Source organism: Sinocyclocheilus rhinocerous, unplaced genomic scaffold (assembly GCF_001515625.1).
Source record: "Sinocyclocheilus rhinocerous isolate Xijiao unplaced genomic scaffold, SAMN03320098_v1.1 scaffold2053, whole genome shotgun sequence".
In the NCBI taxonomy this organism is placed as follows: Eukaryota; Metazoa; Chordata; class Actinopteri; order Cypriniformes; family Cyprinidae; genus Sinocyclocheilus; species Sinocyclocheilus rhinocerous.
Window position 1 is genome coordinate 439,590 of NW_015666532.1, and position 19,340 is coordinate 458,929.

Genomic DNA, 19,340 nt, shown 5'->3' on the forward strand with positions numbered 1-19,340 from the left:
GTGCAGTTCTGCCCACCATTTCTACACACCATCTGCTGCAGCCGTAGCTCTGCTGTGTTTTGCTGTATCTTGTACTGTCAGGTTAAACTATAAAGCTGTAGAATAGTGCGGTGGAAGATCTCAGCTTCTCATTCTGAATGCAGATAGCCGCAGTGTCACACAAGGTGAAATGATGCAGGTGAGAAGACTTTAATTGACTTGTAAATTCACCCTGTTATTAGCAAGAGTGATTAAAGTGCAGAATTATGTAGTGTGAATTGAAGGGGAGTAGTTGGGGTGTCAGGTTCTCATCTGGAACTATGTATTAAAGTCTCACTGTCATTATATAGCAGATATTTAAAATAAAACTAGAGAAAAGAAAGCTTGTCAGGACTTTCTGCAATTGTATAACAAGTTTTAAAGTTTGAAGGCTATATTTGAGTTATGTTGATTGGATTGAAGTTTTCATAGATACCATGAAAGTCAATATCTAAATGATAAATAGACCAGAATTTGAGCATTAGCGTTGAAAGCAGAATAAAAATAGTGTTAGAGCTAAATAAAAATGCCCTGAATTTTTTTTTTTTATCAGGGTGTGAATAGACCAGGCCCCAAAGTTTTATTTAGGGTGTAGTGATGGCTTATGTGTTTTTGAATAAAATGTAGCTGTAAATACTATCAGATGAATCAACATCAATTGGAAACCGAACAAAAATGAAACATTTATAATATGTTAGGTTGTACAGCTTGATCAGTGAAGACAAACATTTCTATGGTGTTTTTATTTATTCCTAAGATGAACAATATTAGGTTTGTATTGAATCCTGCCGTTCAGATGCACACTGGCAACAGTTCAGTCAATCAGACCTCCTTGACAAAAGCTGTAGAAACGCCCACTCTCTTTTCCCACACAATGATCTCACAATGGAAATCAATTCTTCTCACATTGCCTGCAGATGGCCAAACCCTTTCCATCACCTCCTCCCTTAGCAATCACATTGCAATTACCCTGTTATCATGATTCCTAAATGATAGCCATGACTGATTTAGGCGAACTTGACATCCACCTGGGGCTCCACCTGTTTGGTTTGCTTTTTCTGGCTCTATAATAAAATAATATACTTGCTTCACATGCATATTAGCTTATACTGTAGCATTAATATCACAGCCAACTCTGAATATGCATGTCATATATACTACTGTTCACAAGTTTGGGGTCAGTAGGATTTTTTTTAAAGAATAAATACTTTAATTTAACAAGGATGCATTAATCAGTTGATCAATTGCATTGATCAAAAGTAACAGTAAAACATTTATAATGTTATAAAGTATAAAAACTGTTTTCAACAATGATAATAATAAATGTTTCTTGAGCATCAAATCAGCATATTAGAATGATTTTAGGATCGTGTGACACTGAAGACTGGAGTAATGATGCTGAAAATTCAGCTTTGCCATCACATGAATAAATTACATTTTAAAATCTATTAAAATAGAAAAGTTATTTTAAATTGTAATAGTATTTAAAAATATTACTGTTTTTACAGTTTTTTTTAATTAAATAAACATCTTGCTGACAACAAACCTTTTGAATAGTGTATGTGTGTGTATAACCTATAACATACGAATGCACTTGCATACACATACATTTTAAAGATGAAAACCACCCTGATTCTGAAAATATGTCTCCTGTAACTAATAGTTTGGTAAAGAAAAGCTAACACCAAATGGGTTAAAGTGGCATCCATATGTTTCTGTATATGTTTACATATGTTCACAGCTGTATTACGTCAAAATGTTGCTATGGTTATCATTATGTCAACCATCACAGGTTCAGGGTAGTGCCCAAACACACATGAAACATGCATAGGGTTGTCACTCCCAAAACTTTGCAGTTTGTCACAAATAATAATAATTTGTCCAAAACATTAGTCAGCAGCACCACATGCATGTGTCCAGGTACTCTCTTGAACGCGCGTCGAAGAGAATGGAAGAGAATATATTGTTGCATAAAGTCGCTTTTTTTGTTTTCTTTGCGCACAAAAAGCATTCTCATAACTTCATAAAATTAAGGTTGAACCGCTGATGTCACATGGACTATTTTAACAATGTCCTTACTACCTTTCTGGGCATTGAACATGGTAGTTGCGTTGCTGTCTATGGAGGGTCAGAAAGCTCTTGGCTGCTGTTAATCCTTTAATCCATTGACACTGAATTTATGTGCCTTTCATATAATTGGCTTTATGTATTTTTTGCCTTGTGCTATGATTTTCTGCTCAAATTAGCGTGACCATGTGGGCCATTTTTACGGGACGCACCCTTGCCAGGATTTCTATATTGCCTAAAATATCCAGGTTTTGGCTGTTAGCACTGTGCAGAATGATCGTTGTATGACATTATTTCACGAGAGCTATAGAGAGCAGAGCAGACGGCTCATTATGCTTTGAAATCGCTCTCGCGGTACTTTGGTGTCATACAACGATCAGCGCGCTGCTTCAAGTCGAACGAAGGAACGAACAAACACGTGTGCGTATTTGCATCGCTTTGATTGTTCTCACCTTCTCACGCGCGACGCACCACAATTGGTCGAATATGTACAATACCTGCATGTTACTGGTCAAACTACTTTGGATGTTTTAGACAATATAAAAAAAATGGCCAGGACGTGTCCCGTATAAATGGCACATATGGCCTACTTTAATTTAACAAGGATGCATTAATCAGTTGATCAATTGCATTGATCAAAAGTAACAGTAAAACATTTATAATGTTATAAAGTATAAAAACTGTTTTCAACAATGATAATAATAAATGTTTCTTGAGCATCAAATCAGCATATTAGAATGATTTTAGGATCGTGTGACACTGAAGACTGGAGTAATGATGCTGAAAATTCAGCTTTGCCATCACATGAATAAATTACATTTTAAAATCTATTAAAATAGAAAAGTTATTTTAAATTGTAATAGTATTTAAAAATATTACTGTTTTTACAGTTTTTTTTAATTAAATAAACATCTTGCTGACAACAAACCTTTTGAATAGTGTATGTGTGTGTATAACCTATAACATACGAATGCACTTGCATACACATACATTTTAAAGATGAAAACCACCCTGATTCTGAAAATATGTCTCCTGTAACTAATAGTTTGGTAAAGAAAAGCTAACACCAAATGGGTTAAAGTGGCATCCATATGTTTCTGTATATGTTTACATATGTTCACAGCTGTATTACGTCAAAATGTTGCTATGGTTATCATTATGTCAACCATCACAGGTTCAGGGTAGTGCCCAAACACACATGAAACATGCATAGGGTTGTCACTCCCAAAACTTTGCAGTTTGTCACAAATAATAATAATTTGTCCAAAACATTAGTCAGCAGCACCACATGCATGTGTCCAGGTACTCTCTTGAACGCGCGCCGAAGAGAATGGAAGAGAATATATTGTTGCATAAAGTCGCTTTTTTTGTTTTCTTTGCGCACAAAAAGCATTCTCATAACTTCATAAAATTAAGGTTGAACCGCTGATGTCACATGGACTATTTTAACAATGTCCTTACTACCTTTCTGGGCATTGAACATGGTAGTTGCGTTGCTGTCTATGGAGGGTCAGAAAGCTCTTGGCTGCTGTTAATCCTTTAATCCATTGACACTGAATTTATGTGCCTTTCATATAATTGGCTTTATGTATTTTTTGCCTTGTGCTATGATTTTCTGCTCAAATTAGGGTGACCATGTGGGGCCATTTTTACGGGACACACCCTTGCCAGGATTTCTATATTGCCTAAAATATCCAGGTTTTGGCTGTTAGCACTGTGCAGAATGATCGTTGTATGACATTATTTCACGAGAGCTATAGAGAGCAGAGCAGACGGCTCCTTATGCTTTGAAATCGCTCTCGCGGTACTTTGGTGTCATACAACGATCAGCGTGCTGCTTCAAGTCGAACGAAGGAACGAACAAACACGTGCGCGTATTTGCATCGCTTTGATTGTTCTCACCTTCTCACGCGCGACGCACCACAATTGGTCGATTATGTAATGGCCAGGACGTGTCCCGTATAAATGGCACATATGGCCACCCTAGCTCAAATATATTTTGCGTTGTGTGTCAGTTGCATAAAATGCATGTGGAAAGTATCATATATATAGGCAGAGCTGTGTGTAGTATGTAGGTTCTTTATGGCTTCATCTTGTCGCTTTGAATTATACCAATGCTCTGTGTTGCACCTCAGGCCACTGTTTATACATGTGTGTGTCATAAGGTCAGGGCACGTTTTGAGTATATACTCTTCTAGCAGGCCAAAGAGACAAACAGTATCAGTGTTATGTGACTTTGACAGATTCAGATATGATACCGGATCACATATGCTTTATATGAGGTTGAGTTTATCTTTATACTGCACACTGCTGTGACATGGCATATAATCTTTAAATAACATTTTCTTTTACATTTGCAAACCAACAGGGAGGACGTCACCTTAGTTTATTGTTTTTTTTTTCGATACCACAATACAAATGATCATACTTTTAGGTCATTTATAAGCTATAGAGCAGACAGTCCCGGTCCATGTGGCCTGTTGTGGGGTTGTAAACCTTTAGACAAATCATTATCTTGGTCAGCAGCCATGTGCTTTAGTCACTGTGATGGACAGACTTCACTGCGATCTGTTACTGTCATTCTGCAGACAGTTAGACATGGGATGAAGGAGAAAGAGTATCATTACAGATGGGAGAAGCCATCAAAATCCTTCAAAGTGACAGGATTGATGAGTTAAAAGGGAAAGAACTGGGCTAGTGGTGAAAGAGAAGAGGAAAGGACTATAAAATTAGGTGTAAAAAATGAGTTGGTAGAATGAAAGAGGTTTGAGAGAGAAAAGATGAGAGAGATGGGAGAGAGAATGTTAGATAGGAAATGAAGCCGATGAGAGCAGGAATGAACAGGCTGGGGTTTGTTCTTTGTCTGTTCCTATTTGGCTGCACACCAGGACTCATCGGCACATTTTATTAGTGTTCAACATGGGTCTTGATCTTCAGCTCTTTCCTATCAAGAGGCCCTCAAGATATCAAATCCACAAACTCTTACAAAAAGCCATTGCTTTTAGTACCACCTGCTGAAGCTTATTTTTCTAATATTTTTCTAATATTTTTCTAATGTACTAATATGTACATTTTCTGCTCTGTTTAAAATCTACAAGTTGTCTTGAATTGAATATGATTTTTTGATTTTTTCTCTGACGAAAGTCTCATTTTGCCAGGCAGATACATCCATGACTGAGTTCTTATCTGTTTTTTATTTTGTTTTTTTTGTGACCCACAATGGCAGCAAAATATTGTGTTTACATGTTTTACATTGTACAAAGCATTCATTCATCTATTAGACTAAGCTAACGGGTCTTTCTACAAGATCAGTGATGGATAAAAAGGGCTTCTTGCTTCTTGCATTACTACTTAATCAGGCGGGTAAATGTAAATCTGGTGAATACAGCGGCACATTTCCTTTAGGCTAGCATGAAGAGGCTTTTACTACAACACAAATGTTTTAGCAGTCAACAGCCTTTGAGTTATTAGACTAAGCTAACGGGTCTTTCTTTCACAAAGATCAGTGATGGATAAAAAGGGCTTCTTGCTTCTTGCATTACTACTTAATCAGGCGGGTAAATGTAAATCTGGTGAATACAGCGGCACATTTCCTTTAGGCTAGCATGAAGAGGCTTTTACTACAACACAAATGTTTTAGCAGTCAACAGCCTTTGAGTTGCCTCAGAAAGTGAATTGAACGATAGTAAATGCATCTTTTTTTGGGAGAATTCACAGAATGATAACGAATGGTTTAATTGGAAACAAAAAGTAACAGAATATTTTATATGAATTAGGCAGGTGGAAAATACATAATATATGACTTGCATATAAGAAATGTAAAATGTAGCACTATTTCACTGCTACTGTGAAAAAGATTATATTAATATTTATCTGTATTATTCTAAAATTATAGTAATGTTATTATTTAATAAAATATATAGATATATATTAATAAAAAAACATTAATTAAAAATGTATATTAAAACAAAATCATACTGACCCCCATAACATTTACTGTATATACAGTATAAGAAATGCATATGTAAGCATGACTGCCAAGAATAATGATTGATCACACTGTTGTCATCTCATTTTGTTCACAGCGTTGCTTCACCTTCACCCTCACTGGTCATGTGGAAATATCTGGTAATGATGCTCCTCTGAAGGACAGCGAACATCTCAGCTGCATTCTTTGTGACCCCCCTATACTACAAGATCAAAAACCCAAAGCTTCTTCAGTCCCTCCATCCTCCTCAGAGTATCAGCCCCATTTCTTGCAGGCCTTTAATCCATAACCAGGCTCCAAGATGAGCGGGTTCTTCGCCAAACTGGACCCGCGGCGGATTCAGTGGGGGGCCTCCTGGTTTGCCTTCCAAACCCGTGTCCTGCGCACGAAGCCGGTGGAGTCCATGCTGGAGAGCACGGGAGGCACTGGGGCTCACGGCACTAAACTCGCCCGCGTTCTCTCCACCGTGGACCTTGTGTCTCTGGGAGTGGGAAGCTGTGTCGGCACTGGCATGTATGTGGTGTCTGGACTGGTGGCTAAGGAAATGGCAGGTCCTGGGGTCATTGTGTCTTTCATCATTGCTGCTGTGGCCTCCATCCTGTCAGGTGAGTGCAGCCCCCACTTCCTGTTCCAGTCAGTTAGACACAAAAGAGAAAAACACAGAGAAAAGAGGTCTGTCATCTTCCTGTAAGCCTGCCCTCAGTGAAGCGTGGCCTAGGTAGTGTTATTGTACTGTGGATAGCATCGTTTTTTATTCACTGATCCTGAGTCAGGCTTTAGCTGAGTGAACACATGTATAACTTTATGCCTCCTGACGTGTAGTGATGACGCACGCTGAACTGGCTCATTAGGTTTACAGGTTGAAGTTGTGCACAGCATGCTGCTCCCAAAATAGAGTTGGAGAGAAAATCCATTTAGTTTTTCCTGTGGATAACAACATAAAGAACCCAAAAATGAAAGGGATATTTTTTCCTGAATGCAGCTGACCTTTCAACTCATGGAAACAGAAGCAGAGTTTAGATAGCATTTCAATAGCTATACAGTGCCCTCCACTAATATTGGCACCCTTGTTAAATATTAGCAAAATAGGCCATGGAAAAAGTTTTTGCTTTTTATGCTCTTTGTCTTTCTTTCAAAATGTTCACAAAAATCTAACCTTCAATTAAAGTAAAATCATTCCAAGAAAAAATATTCACAAATTTGACATCTGTAAGATTTTTTTTTTTAATGTTTTTGAAAAAAGTCTCACCAAGGATGCAGTTATTTGATAAAAAAATACAGTAAAACAGTAATTTTGTGAAATATTATTTCAAATTAAAATAACTGTTTTCTATTTTATTATATTTTAAAATGTATGCCTGTGATGGCTTCAGCATCATTACTCCAGTCTTCAGTGTCACATGATCCTTCAGAAATCATTCTAATATGCTGATTTGCTGCTCAAGAAACAATTATTTCCTATTATTAAAAATCCATATTCCTATCATCAATGTTGAAAACAGTTCAGCTGCTTAATATTTTTGTAGAAAATTGTGATACATTTTCAGGATTCTTTGATGAATAGCATTTATTTGAAATATAAATGTTTTGTAATATTATGAATGTATTTACTGTCAATTCTGATCAATTCAGTGCATCCTTGCATAATAGAAGTGTTAATTTCTTTAAAATTTAAAAAAAAAAAGACATCACATCAGAATCACAATAAAATCTTTAAAATCCATTCAAGTGAAATTTCATTCAATCTGATTCCATTCTTGTATGCAACTGCCACTTTTTACCATTCAGTTAATTCTCAATGAATAAATTCAAGTGCTGTGACTGCCGTCATATATTTGATCATGTATTACATCAACTTGAAAGGATATGTACTGCTTTATAGCACTGATGTCAGAGAGTACATATTGGAGTGAATGTAGAAACAGATAATCCTTATCTTTTCCACTGTAGTGGAGTTTACAGGGATTCAGCCTGTAAAGAGAGATTTTCCTCCTGTTATCTGGATTCTATGAGTTTGAAATTTGAGAATTGATCTGACACTCCAGCAAAAAAAAAACAAAAAAAAATCAATGATTCTATCTCCGCAACTGGTTAGAGACTTGCATGCTTTTATTGATAACCTCCAGGAGTACAGGTGTTACAGTAATCATTGCTATCTCTCCACAGGGGTGTGCTATGCTGAATTTGGTGTGCGAGTGCCTAAAACCACAGGATCAGCCTATACTTACAGCTATGTGACAGTGGGAGAATTTGTAGCTTTTTTTATTGGCTGGAATCTGATTTTGGAGTATCTGATTGGTACAGCAGCAGGAGCCAGTGCACTCAGCAGCATGTTCGACTCCCTGGCCAATCACAGCATCAGCGGCTTCATGATCAACCACATAGGAACGCTCAACGGCTTGGGTGAGTTGCATTAACATTTTTATAAATTTGTGTTTAGAACATAATCATCCAAGTCTGAGACCCGGATTAATCTTAATGGAATAGTTCACACAAAATTAAAATTAGTGGCAAATTTACTCACCCTCAGGCCATCCAAGATGTAGATGAGTGTTTCTTTATCGTAACGGATTTGCTCACTGATCCTCTGCAGTGAATGGCTGCCGTCAGAATGAGAGTCCAAACAGCTGATAAAAACATCACAACAATCCACAAGTAATGCACACGACCATATGTTATTATGCATAGAGGACTCATATTTTAGCCAGGAAGCTATGGTTTGAAGTTAAAAAGCATCTTGATGGATTTCTTTATTATAAATATACAGTTTTTCACTTTAAAAAACATTAATTAATGGACTGGAGTTGTGTGGATTACTTGTGGATTATTGTGATGTTTTTATCAGCTGTTTGAACTCTCATTCTGACGGCACCCATTCGCTGCAGTGGATCCATTGGTGAGCAAGTGTTGTAATAAACAAACTCATCTACATCTTCAGCTAAAAAAAAATCTGAAATCTCTCTAATAAATCTTTTTGTTCCGATGAAGAAATAAACTCATCTACATCTTAGATGGCCTGAAGTTTAGTAAGTTTTCGGCAAATGTTCATTTTTAGATTAACTATCTTTTAATACTGCAAAAAGAAAACCTATTTTATTTCACAAGAATATACTAGACAGCCTGTTATTATTAAATCCACCCTATTTTCCAAATGAGTTAAATGATTGATTTCATGTCACTGAATGTTGCCGTTTTCAAAGAAAGAATTTGAAAATGACACACTAATAATCTTGAGACATACACACACAGCAATTACAGCACAAGTTACAGTAGGCTTGATAATAGACTGGAGTTAATGGTGCTGCAGAAAAGAAAAGGCACCTCTAACTTTAGCAGTCAATAGTCTGGTAACAATGCAATGTGAGGAAAGCTTGTTAAAAACCAGAGCAACCTTTCTCACAGCTTTGTTGCACTGTGAAACAGCTGCTCCACTTACATTTCTGAAGAGGAAAGGTAAGTGCTTTCTTAGGTTGGGCATTTGCTATTAGAATTAGGACAGACATATTTTTTAAAGCAAATATGATCTGAAGCAAATTCTAGATCTTGACATGTCCTTGTTTTACTACATGTTCATGTGAAAAATGCTTCCATGTATCTTGAATGCTTATTATGCAATTATTTGGTTATACAGTCATCTTTTCAAATGTTTTACACATGAATAAATGAATAGTACTGTTTAAAAAATATTTTACAGATTATGTTTTAATATGGTTTAATTGTCTGATTTCGTTACAGTAATACAAATGAATTATTTATTGCTGTTTTTAGAATATCACACTTTTGTCTGATATCAATAGCTGCCTTTATATTTTATGAGAAGGCCCCTAACAAGGAGATTATCATATTTTGGGGTCCTTGGCATTAAAAACCCTTGATCTTTGTAGAGTTCTCAAAAAGATACACCATACATCTACTGTAGATACTCAGACTACAGATGGAGGAATGAAATATTGATATTGGGTACTCTAAAATGGACAATATTTGCTTCCTGCATGGCATGTTTGGTTTGCAGACAGATATTACATATAGACTATTGTGTCTGATAAAACATGGCATATCATGCCAAAATACACAATCTTTCTCAACCAGCTGTAAAATCTCTTCTTTTTCTTTTACCAATCCCTTTCCTATCTAATATTTCTCCATCTGTGTGTCTCTCTGCACACATGTAACAGCCACGTTATGGTTCATAGTCATTTCCGCTTAAGGCCTGGTTAGAATGCTGAGTATTTTTAGAAATGCATGTTTTATTAATGATGGTATTGAGGGGTCAGATGAGGACTGTCTGTTGTCAAGTTGTGAAAACAGCTGTGCAAACTCACTACTGTCATCTGTCATCTATCTGTCTGTTTATTTATATTTATATTTATCAGTGGTGTGCCGTGCTGTTCTGAAATGAAGAGGCCTCATTGTCCTCACTGTTTTTAATGCTTTTTTTTATTCCAGTGTAAATTTCATGTTCCAATTACACCTAATGTTTACATTTTCCATATTTATTAAAACGAAGTATCAGTCTCATAATGTTTTTATTCATTTATTCCAAATATTTAAGAATGCAGTAACGCAGTGTATATTTTATTTGTGAAATAATGTTAAGCTTTTCTTTTTAATAATATCTATCTATCTATCTATCTATCTATCTATCTGTCTATCTGTCTATGTCTGTCTGTCTGTCTGTCTGCTAGTTTATCCACTGTATATGTTATAGTATTCGAGACAATGTGAGGCCTAAATAAGTTTAAAAATTCAATGCTTTTTAAGTTTGTTTAAACTGTCAGACAATATTTTATAATGCCAGCATCAAAACTGGCTTCCCTTCATCACCTCTCAGGTAAAGGGGAGCAGGCGTATCCGGACATCCTGGCCCTGGTCATAGTCATCCTGGTCACAGTGATCGTTGCTCTAGGCGTGAAGAATTCCGTCGGGTTCAACAACGTGCTGAATGTCATCAATCTGGTGGTGTGGGTATTCATAATGATTGCAGGCCTGTTCTTCGTCAGTGGCAGCAACTGGGATGAGGGACGATTCTTGCCTTATGGCTGGTCAGGGGTAAAGTACATTTCAAATTAATTATTGAAGTTCAATCCGTTAGTGCAGTTAGTGCCTCTCAGCATAAACACTGAGGAGGAAATTGCATTGTCTTGTAACTATAATAAACCGCTCTGCCCAACAGGTCATGCAGGGTGCAGCCACTTGCTTCTATGCTTTTATTGGGTTTGACATTATAGCCACCACCGGAGAGGAAGCCAAGAGTCCCAACACATCCATCCCTTATGCCATCACTGCCTCTCTGGTCACCTGTCTCACTGCCTATGTCTCTGTGAGTATATGGCATTAACCATCACTAATTTTGGGTTATTTTCTCCATATATTTTTTCATTTAAACCTGAAAATTGTATATGTTGCTATCTTTTGGCTGTCTTTCTTTTCTGTTAAAACTATTGATGATACAAGGGACTTGAGTCAGGTGATAAAGTTTAGATTATTTCATTCACAGTCTGTTGATACTTCAGCTTCTCCGTAAAAGAATATATATAATGCATGCCTTGAGTTTTTATTTAAAAAGATCATCTACTGTGGCATAACTTTTCTTCGTTCCTTTCTTTGTGTTCACGGACAGTCATTGATTATTCTCTTCATGTAGCATGTCTGAATTTATTAAAGCTCTCCGGCTTTATCACTGTGCAGTGCTGTCTGTCTTTAGGAGGTTGTCATAGTAACGCAATGGGTGTTAGTTCACCAACAGACCTCTTGTCTGCATCTCAGAACAATATATTGTATATATTTCATTTCTATTTTTTTCTGTTTCCTTCTAATTGATCTTTTTATTCTTTTATCTCTCTCCAATTTTTCTCAAGTCTGTTTTGGTTTCAGATGGAATGAAACTGCCTTTACTAAAATGGCTCTTCATTTTCACACCTACAGGACTGTCTGATGAGAAGCAAACTTGTTAATTAGCAGCGTTCACCACTCCAGATCTCATTTTGTTGTCGTAGAGGCTAATTTTAGCCAGGCATTTCATTTCCCTGTCTGTATGTGTGTGTATGTTTGTGTGCATATGTGCGTGTTTGTGTTACAGATAAAGATAGCATTTTCTGAGATTTATTAAATGGGTCATATCACATGCAATCAAAGTGTCCTTGATCTTTTGATATAAAAGTGTCCATTGTACAGTACTATAAAAACAGATGGTAACTTTCAGAACTCAGTGCTTCCTACCCAGCAAAAAAAAAAAATGTATATTGATATTTGAACATATGGAAGCATCAGTGTGATGCCTGTTTGGTGTTCAGAAACTTCAAAATAAATTATTGTAGTGCTAAACACCAGAAAGGGAAAAAAAAACCTTGTACCGTTTCAGTCTACTTTGCATATTCTTCCAAAGATTCTCAACATTAGAAGATTTTTAACAATGTTCCTGATCATTTCAGTCTGATCCTAAAATTCATGATGTGGGCATTTCTTAAAGTCACAGCAGCACAAAAAAAATGTAAGGTCAATTTGTAAGGTCAATGAATCACACTCTCTGCCTCTCTGTCTCTCTCACAGGTGAGTGTGATCCTCACCCTGATGGTCCCCTACAATGAAATTGACACAGATGCTCCACTGATGGAGATGTTTTCTCTACATGGCTTCCAAACTGCCAAATACATAGTGGCCATCGGCTCCATTGCAGGACTGACAGTCAGTTTGTTGGGCTCTCTCTTCCCAATGCCGAGAATCATCTATGCCATGGCCGGAGATGGTTTGCTCTTCAGGTAAAATAAAATGAAATCACAGGGTTAAGTAATGATCCGTGATGCTCTATAATGCGTCTGTTTCCATTAAATGTTGCAAAAATGCCATTTAAATATCATTCTCTGTAAGCTCCTGCCATCATGCAGTCTCAAAAGAAATGCTACTTAGAGCCTTGACATTTTAAATCAAAGCCAGTATAATGGGTATGTGGTAAGACTTCTTTGATCAAATTAATGTTCGGATGATTCACCCTGTTTACACATGGTGTTAACATCAGTACACTTGTCATTGGTTATCAAAAGTGGTCAGACAAGATGCATTGTTGTGCATTCAGTAGTAGTATCTCTCAAAATAGCTCAAATGCATCTTATCTGACCATTTGTGATCAGATTCAAAGGTGAGGGTCTTTAAACAATTTTTTTAATGTATTAAAAAAGACTAATAATACTAGATTTCAATATCACTGCAAATATGACATTTCAAGGGGGGTACCTGTAATAAATTATTTTCGGCTGAGCTACACATAATCTGTCAATACATGCACTATACAAAATTTGGGGTCAGTAAGACTTTTTAATGATTTTGAAAGATTCTTATGTTTACCAAGGCTACATGTTTACATGTTTAAAATTGTAATTTTAAATGTAATTAATTCCTGTGATGGCAAAGTTTAATTTTCAGCATCATTACTCCAGTCTTCAGTGTCACATGATCCTTCAGAAATCATTCAAATATGCTGATTTGGTGCTCAAGAAACATTTCTTATTATTATCAATGTTGAAAACTGTGATACATTTTCTCCGAGATTCGCTGATGAATAGTGATATAGTAAGTGAAATAGATGAAATAGTAAACTATTGTAACATTATAAATATATTTTTAAGTATTAATGTAAATATATAAAGTATATATTGCTGACCCCAAACTTTTCGGACAGTTATTTTGAAGCCACACACCTCTGACAAAATGTAACCTTTTTCTTTAATGCAGTCGTTGATTGACAGTTGAGTAGTCAATACTTTCAGGTGTCCATGACAGATCAGCGCTCACACTTCAAATTTAATGTGGTCATATACATTTCTGACTACATCCAAATTCGCTATGGACTCCATTTACACCTGTGTGTAGCACTGCCCTCTTGTGATTGGAGGATTGAAGGTGTCATGTGCACAATCTGTATGTTTTAGGTTCCTGGCCAATGTGAGCACATACACAGAGACTCCTGCAGTGGCCTGTGTGGTGTCGGGCTTCCTCTCTGCTCTCTTGGCTTTGCTCGTCAGTCTGAGGGACCTGATTGAGATGATGTCCATCGGCACTCTGCTAGCCTACACGCTAGTGTCGGTGTGTGTGCTGCTGCTACGTTACCAGCCCGAAGGAGACATTCACGGATTCGTCAACTTCCTCTCCGAGCAGAACGCAAAGCATAAGGAGGGAGTTCTGGCCGAGTGTGAGAAGGAAGCCTGTTCGCCAATCAGCGAGGTCGATGATTTTGGAGGAGCTCCAACAAACACCTGTGGAGCCAAGAACTTGCCGTCTCTAGGAGACAACGAGATGCTGATCGGTAAACCCGACAAGTCCACCTACACAGCCAGTCACCCCAACTACGGCACAGTGGACATGTCCTCAGGCATCGAGTCAGATGAGACAGATAGCGTGTATCTGCTAAAGTTGAAGAAGCTGCTGGGGCCTCGCTATTACACCATGCGCATTCGGCTTGGCCTGCCGGGCAAGATGGACCGACCCACCATGGCCACTGGCCGCATCGTCACCCGCTGCGTCATTTTGCTCTTCATCCTCATCTTCTGCTTCTGCTCCCTCATCATCTTCGGGTCGGGTCAGATCGCTGATGGCCAGTGGTGGGCGGTGCTGCTGCTGGTGCTGCTGCTTCTGGTCATCATGCTGTTGATCTTCATCATCGTTCAGCAGCCGGAGAACCCCAAGCGCCTGCCCTACATGGCTCCCTGCGTTCCCTTCGTCCCGGCCTCCGCCATGCTGGTAAATGTTTACCTCATGCTCAAGCTCTCCACCATCACATGGATCCGTTTTGGCGTATGGTGCTTTGTGGGTGAGTTTCAGTATTATTTTAAATGGACAGGTTTATACAGGCATTTTATTTACATGGGTCATTCCTGAGATGCAGTTTCATGTATACACTACTGTTCCAAGGTTTGGGGTCAGTAAGATACGTCTTTGTGTGTGCAATTGAAGAGAGCGTGCTACAAGCACAGTATAACGTCTGACAGGACAGGATAGTTCATTTTTCTGAGGTGAGAGACTTTTTATTTCATAACAAGCTAAAAAATAACAATAGAATAATGAGGCTGACATTAAGTCAACAACATCTCATCTGACCGCAGATACTGAATCAGGACAGCACGTTTTTCTCAGGCAGTCTTTACTTAAACTGCAAAAAAAAAGTGTCAACAGCTTTCACGCACATCTTTCAAAATAAACGTCTTGCATCAGAAAAAACATTTAGAATTACATTTTTTGTTGTTGATGTTGTTTCTTTGACCGTATAATCCGCGACCCACTCAGAACGGTCTTGCGACCCACCAGCTGACCCATCATCCTACATAAAGTGACATCATATTTAAATAAACATCCATAATGATCACCAATGGAATTGAATAAATTATGTGATTTATTTAGTTAGTTAGTAAGTTAGTTAGTTGGTTGGTTGTTTGGTGGAATGTTTCTAAAATTGATATATGATAATATTACTTTTGTAATATTAATTTTGAAAGATGGTTGTAAAAATCAGAATTAACTTCATATTGACACCTTCATCTAAACCTCACTGAGCAATTGATAGTATTAGCTCAGTTAGTCAGTTAGTTAATTTTATTTTTTTATTAATTAAGTTGTAGTTAATATATATTCTTGGTGAACAGTTTTTTATAGAAATACATCCTTAAATTACAACACAATCACATTTATTTTTACAGTAAAAATGACAGAGTTCAAAACTCCAGCAAAACAGGAATGACCCACGTTCCTCTCTCTTATATGAGCAGACTAATACCTCCACTAATACTCATTTGCTATGTTTGACTCATAGCTCATCAGTAACATTTGTGCAGTAGATTATGTATGTGTGCATTGTTTGTGTTGTCTCTGTGTGTTTGTTTCTGCAGGTGTTTTGATCTACTTCGGCTACGGCATGTGGAACAGCACCCTGGAGATCACGGCACGTGAGGAGGAGGCCCACGCTAGCACATACCAGCGCTACGACATTGGCGTGGATGACAACTTTGTAGTAGATGATGATCTGCACCCTTCTGGAGACGGAGGGCCATACCAAACCTGGAGCTCCCATGAGGGCAAAGGTGGGCACCAGAAACAGCAACACCAGGATCAGAGCGAGCCTGACGGCCTGGACAGGGTGGACAACCACAGGACCTCCTCTTCCTCCTCAAACAGCAGGGCCAAAAGCAAAGCTGGCAAACCCAGTCCGGGCTTTGAGGCCCTGGTAGTCGACGACGATTTGGACGATCCTTTGGAATGAGAATGTAATCTGAATGTACTCGTCTGCCAACAACTGCAGAACCCTTGGGCTAGGTTGTTATGTCTCTGCAATGAGTTTTTATTTTATTCCTATTCCTTCATTTGCAGCCCTTTTTCACTACTGATAGGATAATGAGAACACATAGGATGGGATTTAACTTTTAGAAGGCTTTTGATAATTTTTTTGACCACACAGAACCTAAAGAGCCCAAATATTTCTTCATTTTAAAATCAATTTTAACAGTTTGATCCCTAATTCTCACTGTAATCATGTTACCGAACTCTTCAGCACTTAAATATGTATAATCCCCTCCCCCCAAATTACAGTAACTAGCATGAAATGTATTATCCGGTGAGTAGTTTATTACTGCCCTGTTAGTTATCACAGTCCCACAGCCTTTCCCAATATGAGCGTCTTTCATCTGTCAGGAGGATGTCCGTTCACAGGTCACTTCCTGTAGTCTGTTAGCCCCAACGTTATGTGGGGTCGATATAAAACCAGGAAACATTGCCATGTGAAGCCCTAAAACACTTAAAGCGATTTGCACACTTTTACAATTCAGTAAGCAGCTGTTTTTCTTAATCAATTTTAATATTGCATGCAAAAAGGTTCGTTTTGAGAAGCAAAGATAAATGATAGTCATAAAATGCGAATGGAAATGACCCCACTGAATCAAAGGCCTCGTTCTCTTCTGCTCTAACATCTAGCCCAAGTGAGGTTTGGACTGTAGGTTGTCACAAATAGTAATTGGACTTGGCTTGCAATAGTGCCTTCATCTGTCAGTGTGTGCTTTAAATATGACCATCAAGATGTCCATGCTTGTTTGTTTGTCATTTCTGTTGATGCCGACATATCCATGGGGTTTTTTTTCCTTGTGAAGGTGCCTGTCAGCCGTCACGTGTCACCACCGACCATCCATTCATCCTATGTGCCAGTGACTCCGCTTCATCCTTGCAAGCAGGCAGCTCTGTGTAAATACTGACGGTGTGACCACAGTACGATTTGTGTCTCTCAGTTGGTCAGTGTGTCCGTTGACCAAAAAAAAGGAAGAGGTTTAGGAAAAGAGAGGGAGTGAAATTTGCATGTGGTGTGGAGCGTGTTGTGAATTTTTTATCTGGCTGTGCTCTTCTGCTGTTCTCCTATAATTCATGTGGCGTTCAATTGATCTGTTCAGTCTAACTCTATCTGTGCTACAGCTCTGGCAGCCGAAAAAGGCAAAAAAAAATAATAATAATAAAAAACTAAAAGCAACCAAGCCAGGCCTCAAATCCATACATTTGGAAGGCCACATGTGTTCAAAACCCACTGCATATTTCATGTCATATTACTTTAAATGTGTCTCCCCCAATTTTTGTTTGTGACAAATATGTTGAAATAACAAAAAACAAAAGATTGAGTTGCCATAAATTATTTGCAGGCTGTGTCCTTTTAGTCCCATTAGCTCTCACAAGCGCATAGAGCTTCATTTTGGGGCCTGGGTTGGTTTTGTTCCTTGCATCTGGTCTATGATGTGATTCTTTGTCGCCGTGGCATTTTGCTGAAGGTATAGCATGTTCAGAACAAACAGGCTCAGAGTAAAACTGTGAGTATTTGCATGTGTGTTGACCGATGAAAGACTTGATGTAAATCTCAAATGTAGCATTCTGAGAGACGAGGGTAGCAGCCTGCCGACCGTACACCCCCCCGAACCCTCCTATATTCCCGAGTGGCCTCTGTTTACAAAGCAAGCCAAAGTCTGCAACCTTTGTTTACTATATCCGACAAAAGACACCATTTTACTTCTGTAGAGTAGAATACCATATAACAGTGTGGAGACGTGAGATATCGAAGAGAAGTATTTTTTTACAGGCATTTCATACCTTCAGGTTCTCTGTTGGGGTAGCCTAGTCACCGCCGGTGGTGTTTTGTGGGTACAGAAGAACTTCTAAAGAAAAGTGGTGAAAGCATATATTTTTAATGACCTCTTTCTAAAAACATAACTGGAGATTTTTGAATTTTGATTTAGTAGTTTTGATTTAAATAAATGTTAGCCCATAAGGATAGGCTCAAAGGGGGCATGGTTTTAAAGGGATAGTTCACCCAAAAATAAATATTCTGTCATCATATACTCACCCTCATACCACTTCCAATCTGTACACAACAAAAAAAAGGTTTTTTTTTATTTATTTTTTTTATACATACAATGGAATTCAATGGGGTCCATTGATGATGTTTGGACCCCATTGACTTTCATTGTAAGGACAAAAACAGTTCTTTTGTGTTCAGCAGAAGTCATACAGGTTTTGAGCGACATGAGAGTGAGTAAATAATGACAATTTTCATTTGTGAGTGAATTATTATTTTAAGTAAGATTAAAATCTACGTACAGAAATATTTTATTAAAAATCTGTCTGTAAAAAAAAAATCTTAAAATGTTTCCACTATTGCTTTTAAAGTCAGCTACTATTTGTTATTTGTCTCTGAGAAAAGGTACAGTGTTTGTACTTTGTGAACTATCTTTACTGCTATCATAGTTTTTTCGGTATTTGTCCAGGAAATGTGGAGATTGGCTTCCCTTGCAAATCTGATCTTTGTTTCTGCTGTATATTTTGGTATGAAGTGGATGTATTCTGGTTTCAATGATTTTTTTTTAAAGAATCTATTTATTGTTTCTTCTACTTGTGGTTTTGCTCTCCCGTTGCACTGTGTAATGAGATGTTAATATTGCTTCCATGCAACAATGAAAGTCATTTATTGCAGATCAGATAAGCGTGACTCTTGGTTTTCCTTTCGTTTTAAGGCGGTCTCACACAACCCGAAATCAGAGGTAATAAATATCCTCACATGGGTGGCTTGTGTAAGCGGTGTAGGCCCGCTCTGTTTCCTGTGGGGTGGAGCGCTGAGCCTAGAATAACAGCGATCCAAGGGTCGTACCTGAGCACAAAACAAACATGGTCATACTGGGAGGGGCGCCGCTGGCTATGCAGAGGAATGAGATAAACAGATCGAGATGTACTGTTCCATTATCATTGCTGCAATGGT

At 37.9% G+C, this 19,340-nt stretch overlaps 1 protein-coding gene across 1 annotated transcript in view; it reads left to right on the top strand.

Moving 5' to 3' along the window:
• Nucleotides 1–18,002, top strand: part of LOC107732514 (probable cationic amino acid transporter) — a 33,571-nt gene extending 15,569 nt beyond the window's left edge. The window contains exons 2-8 of the mRNA XM_016543871.1: nucleotides 6,171–6,678; nucleotides 8,240–8,476; nucleotides 10,905–11,122; nucleotides 11,247–11,393; nucleotides 12,623–12,831; nucleotides 13,999–14,876; nucleotides 15,949–18,002. Of these exons, the coding sequence (XP_016399357.1) occupies nucleotides 6,375–6,678; nucleotides 8,240–8,476; nucleotides 10,905–11,122; nucleotides 11,247–11,393; nucleotides 12,623–12,831; nucleotides 13,999–14,876; nucleotides 15,949–16,319 (2,364 nt within the window). The 5' untranslated portion in view covers nucleotides 6,171–6,374 and the 3' untranslated portion in view covers nucleotides 16,320–18,002. The remainder of the gene's footprint in view (nucleotides 1–6,170; nucleotides 6,679–8,239; nucleotides 8,477–10,904; nucleotides 11,123–11,246; nucleotides 11,394–12,622; nucleotides 12,832–13,998; nucleotides 14,877–15,948) is intronic.
• The last annotated feature ends 1,338 nt before the right edge of the window (nucleotides 18,003–19,340 follow it).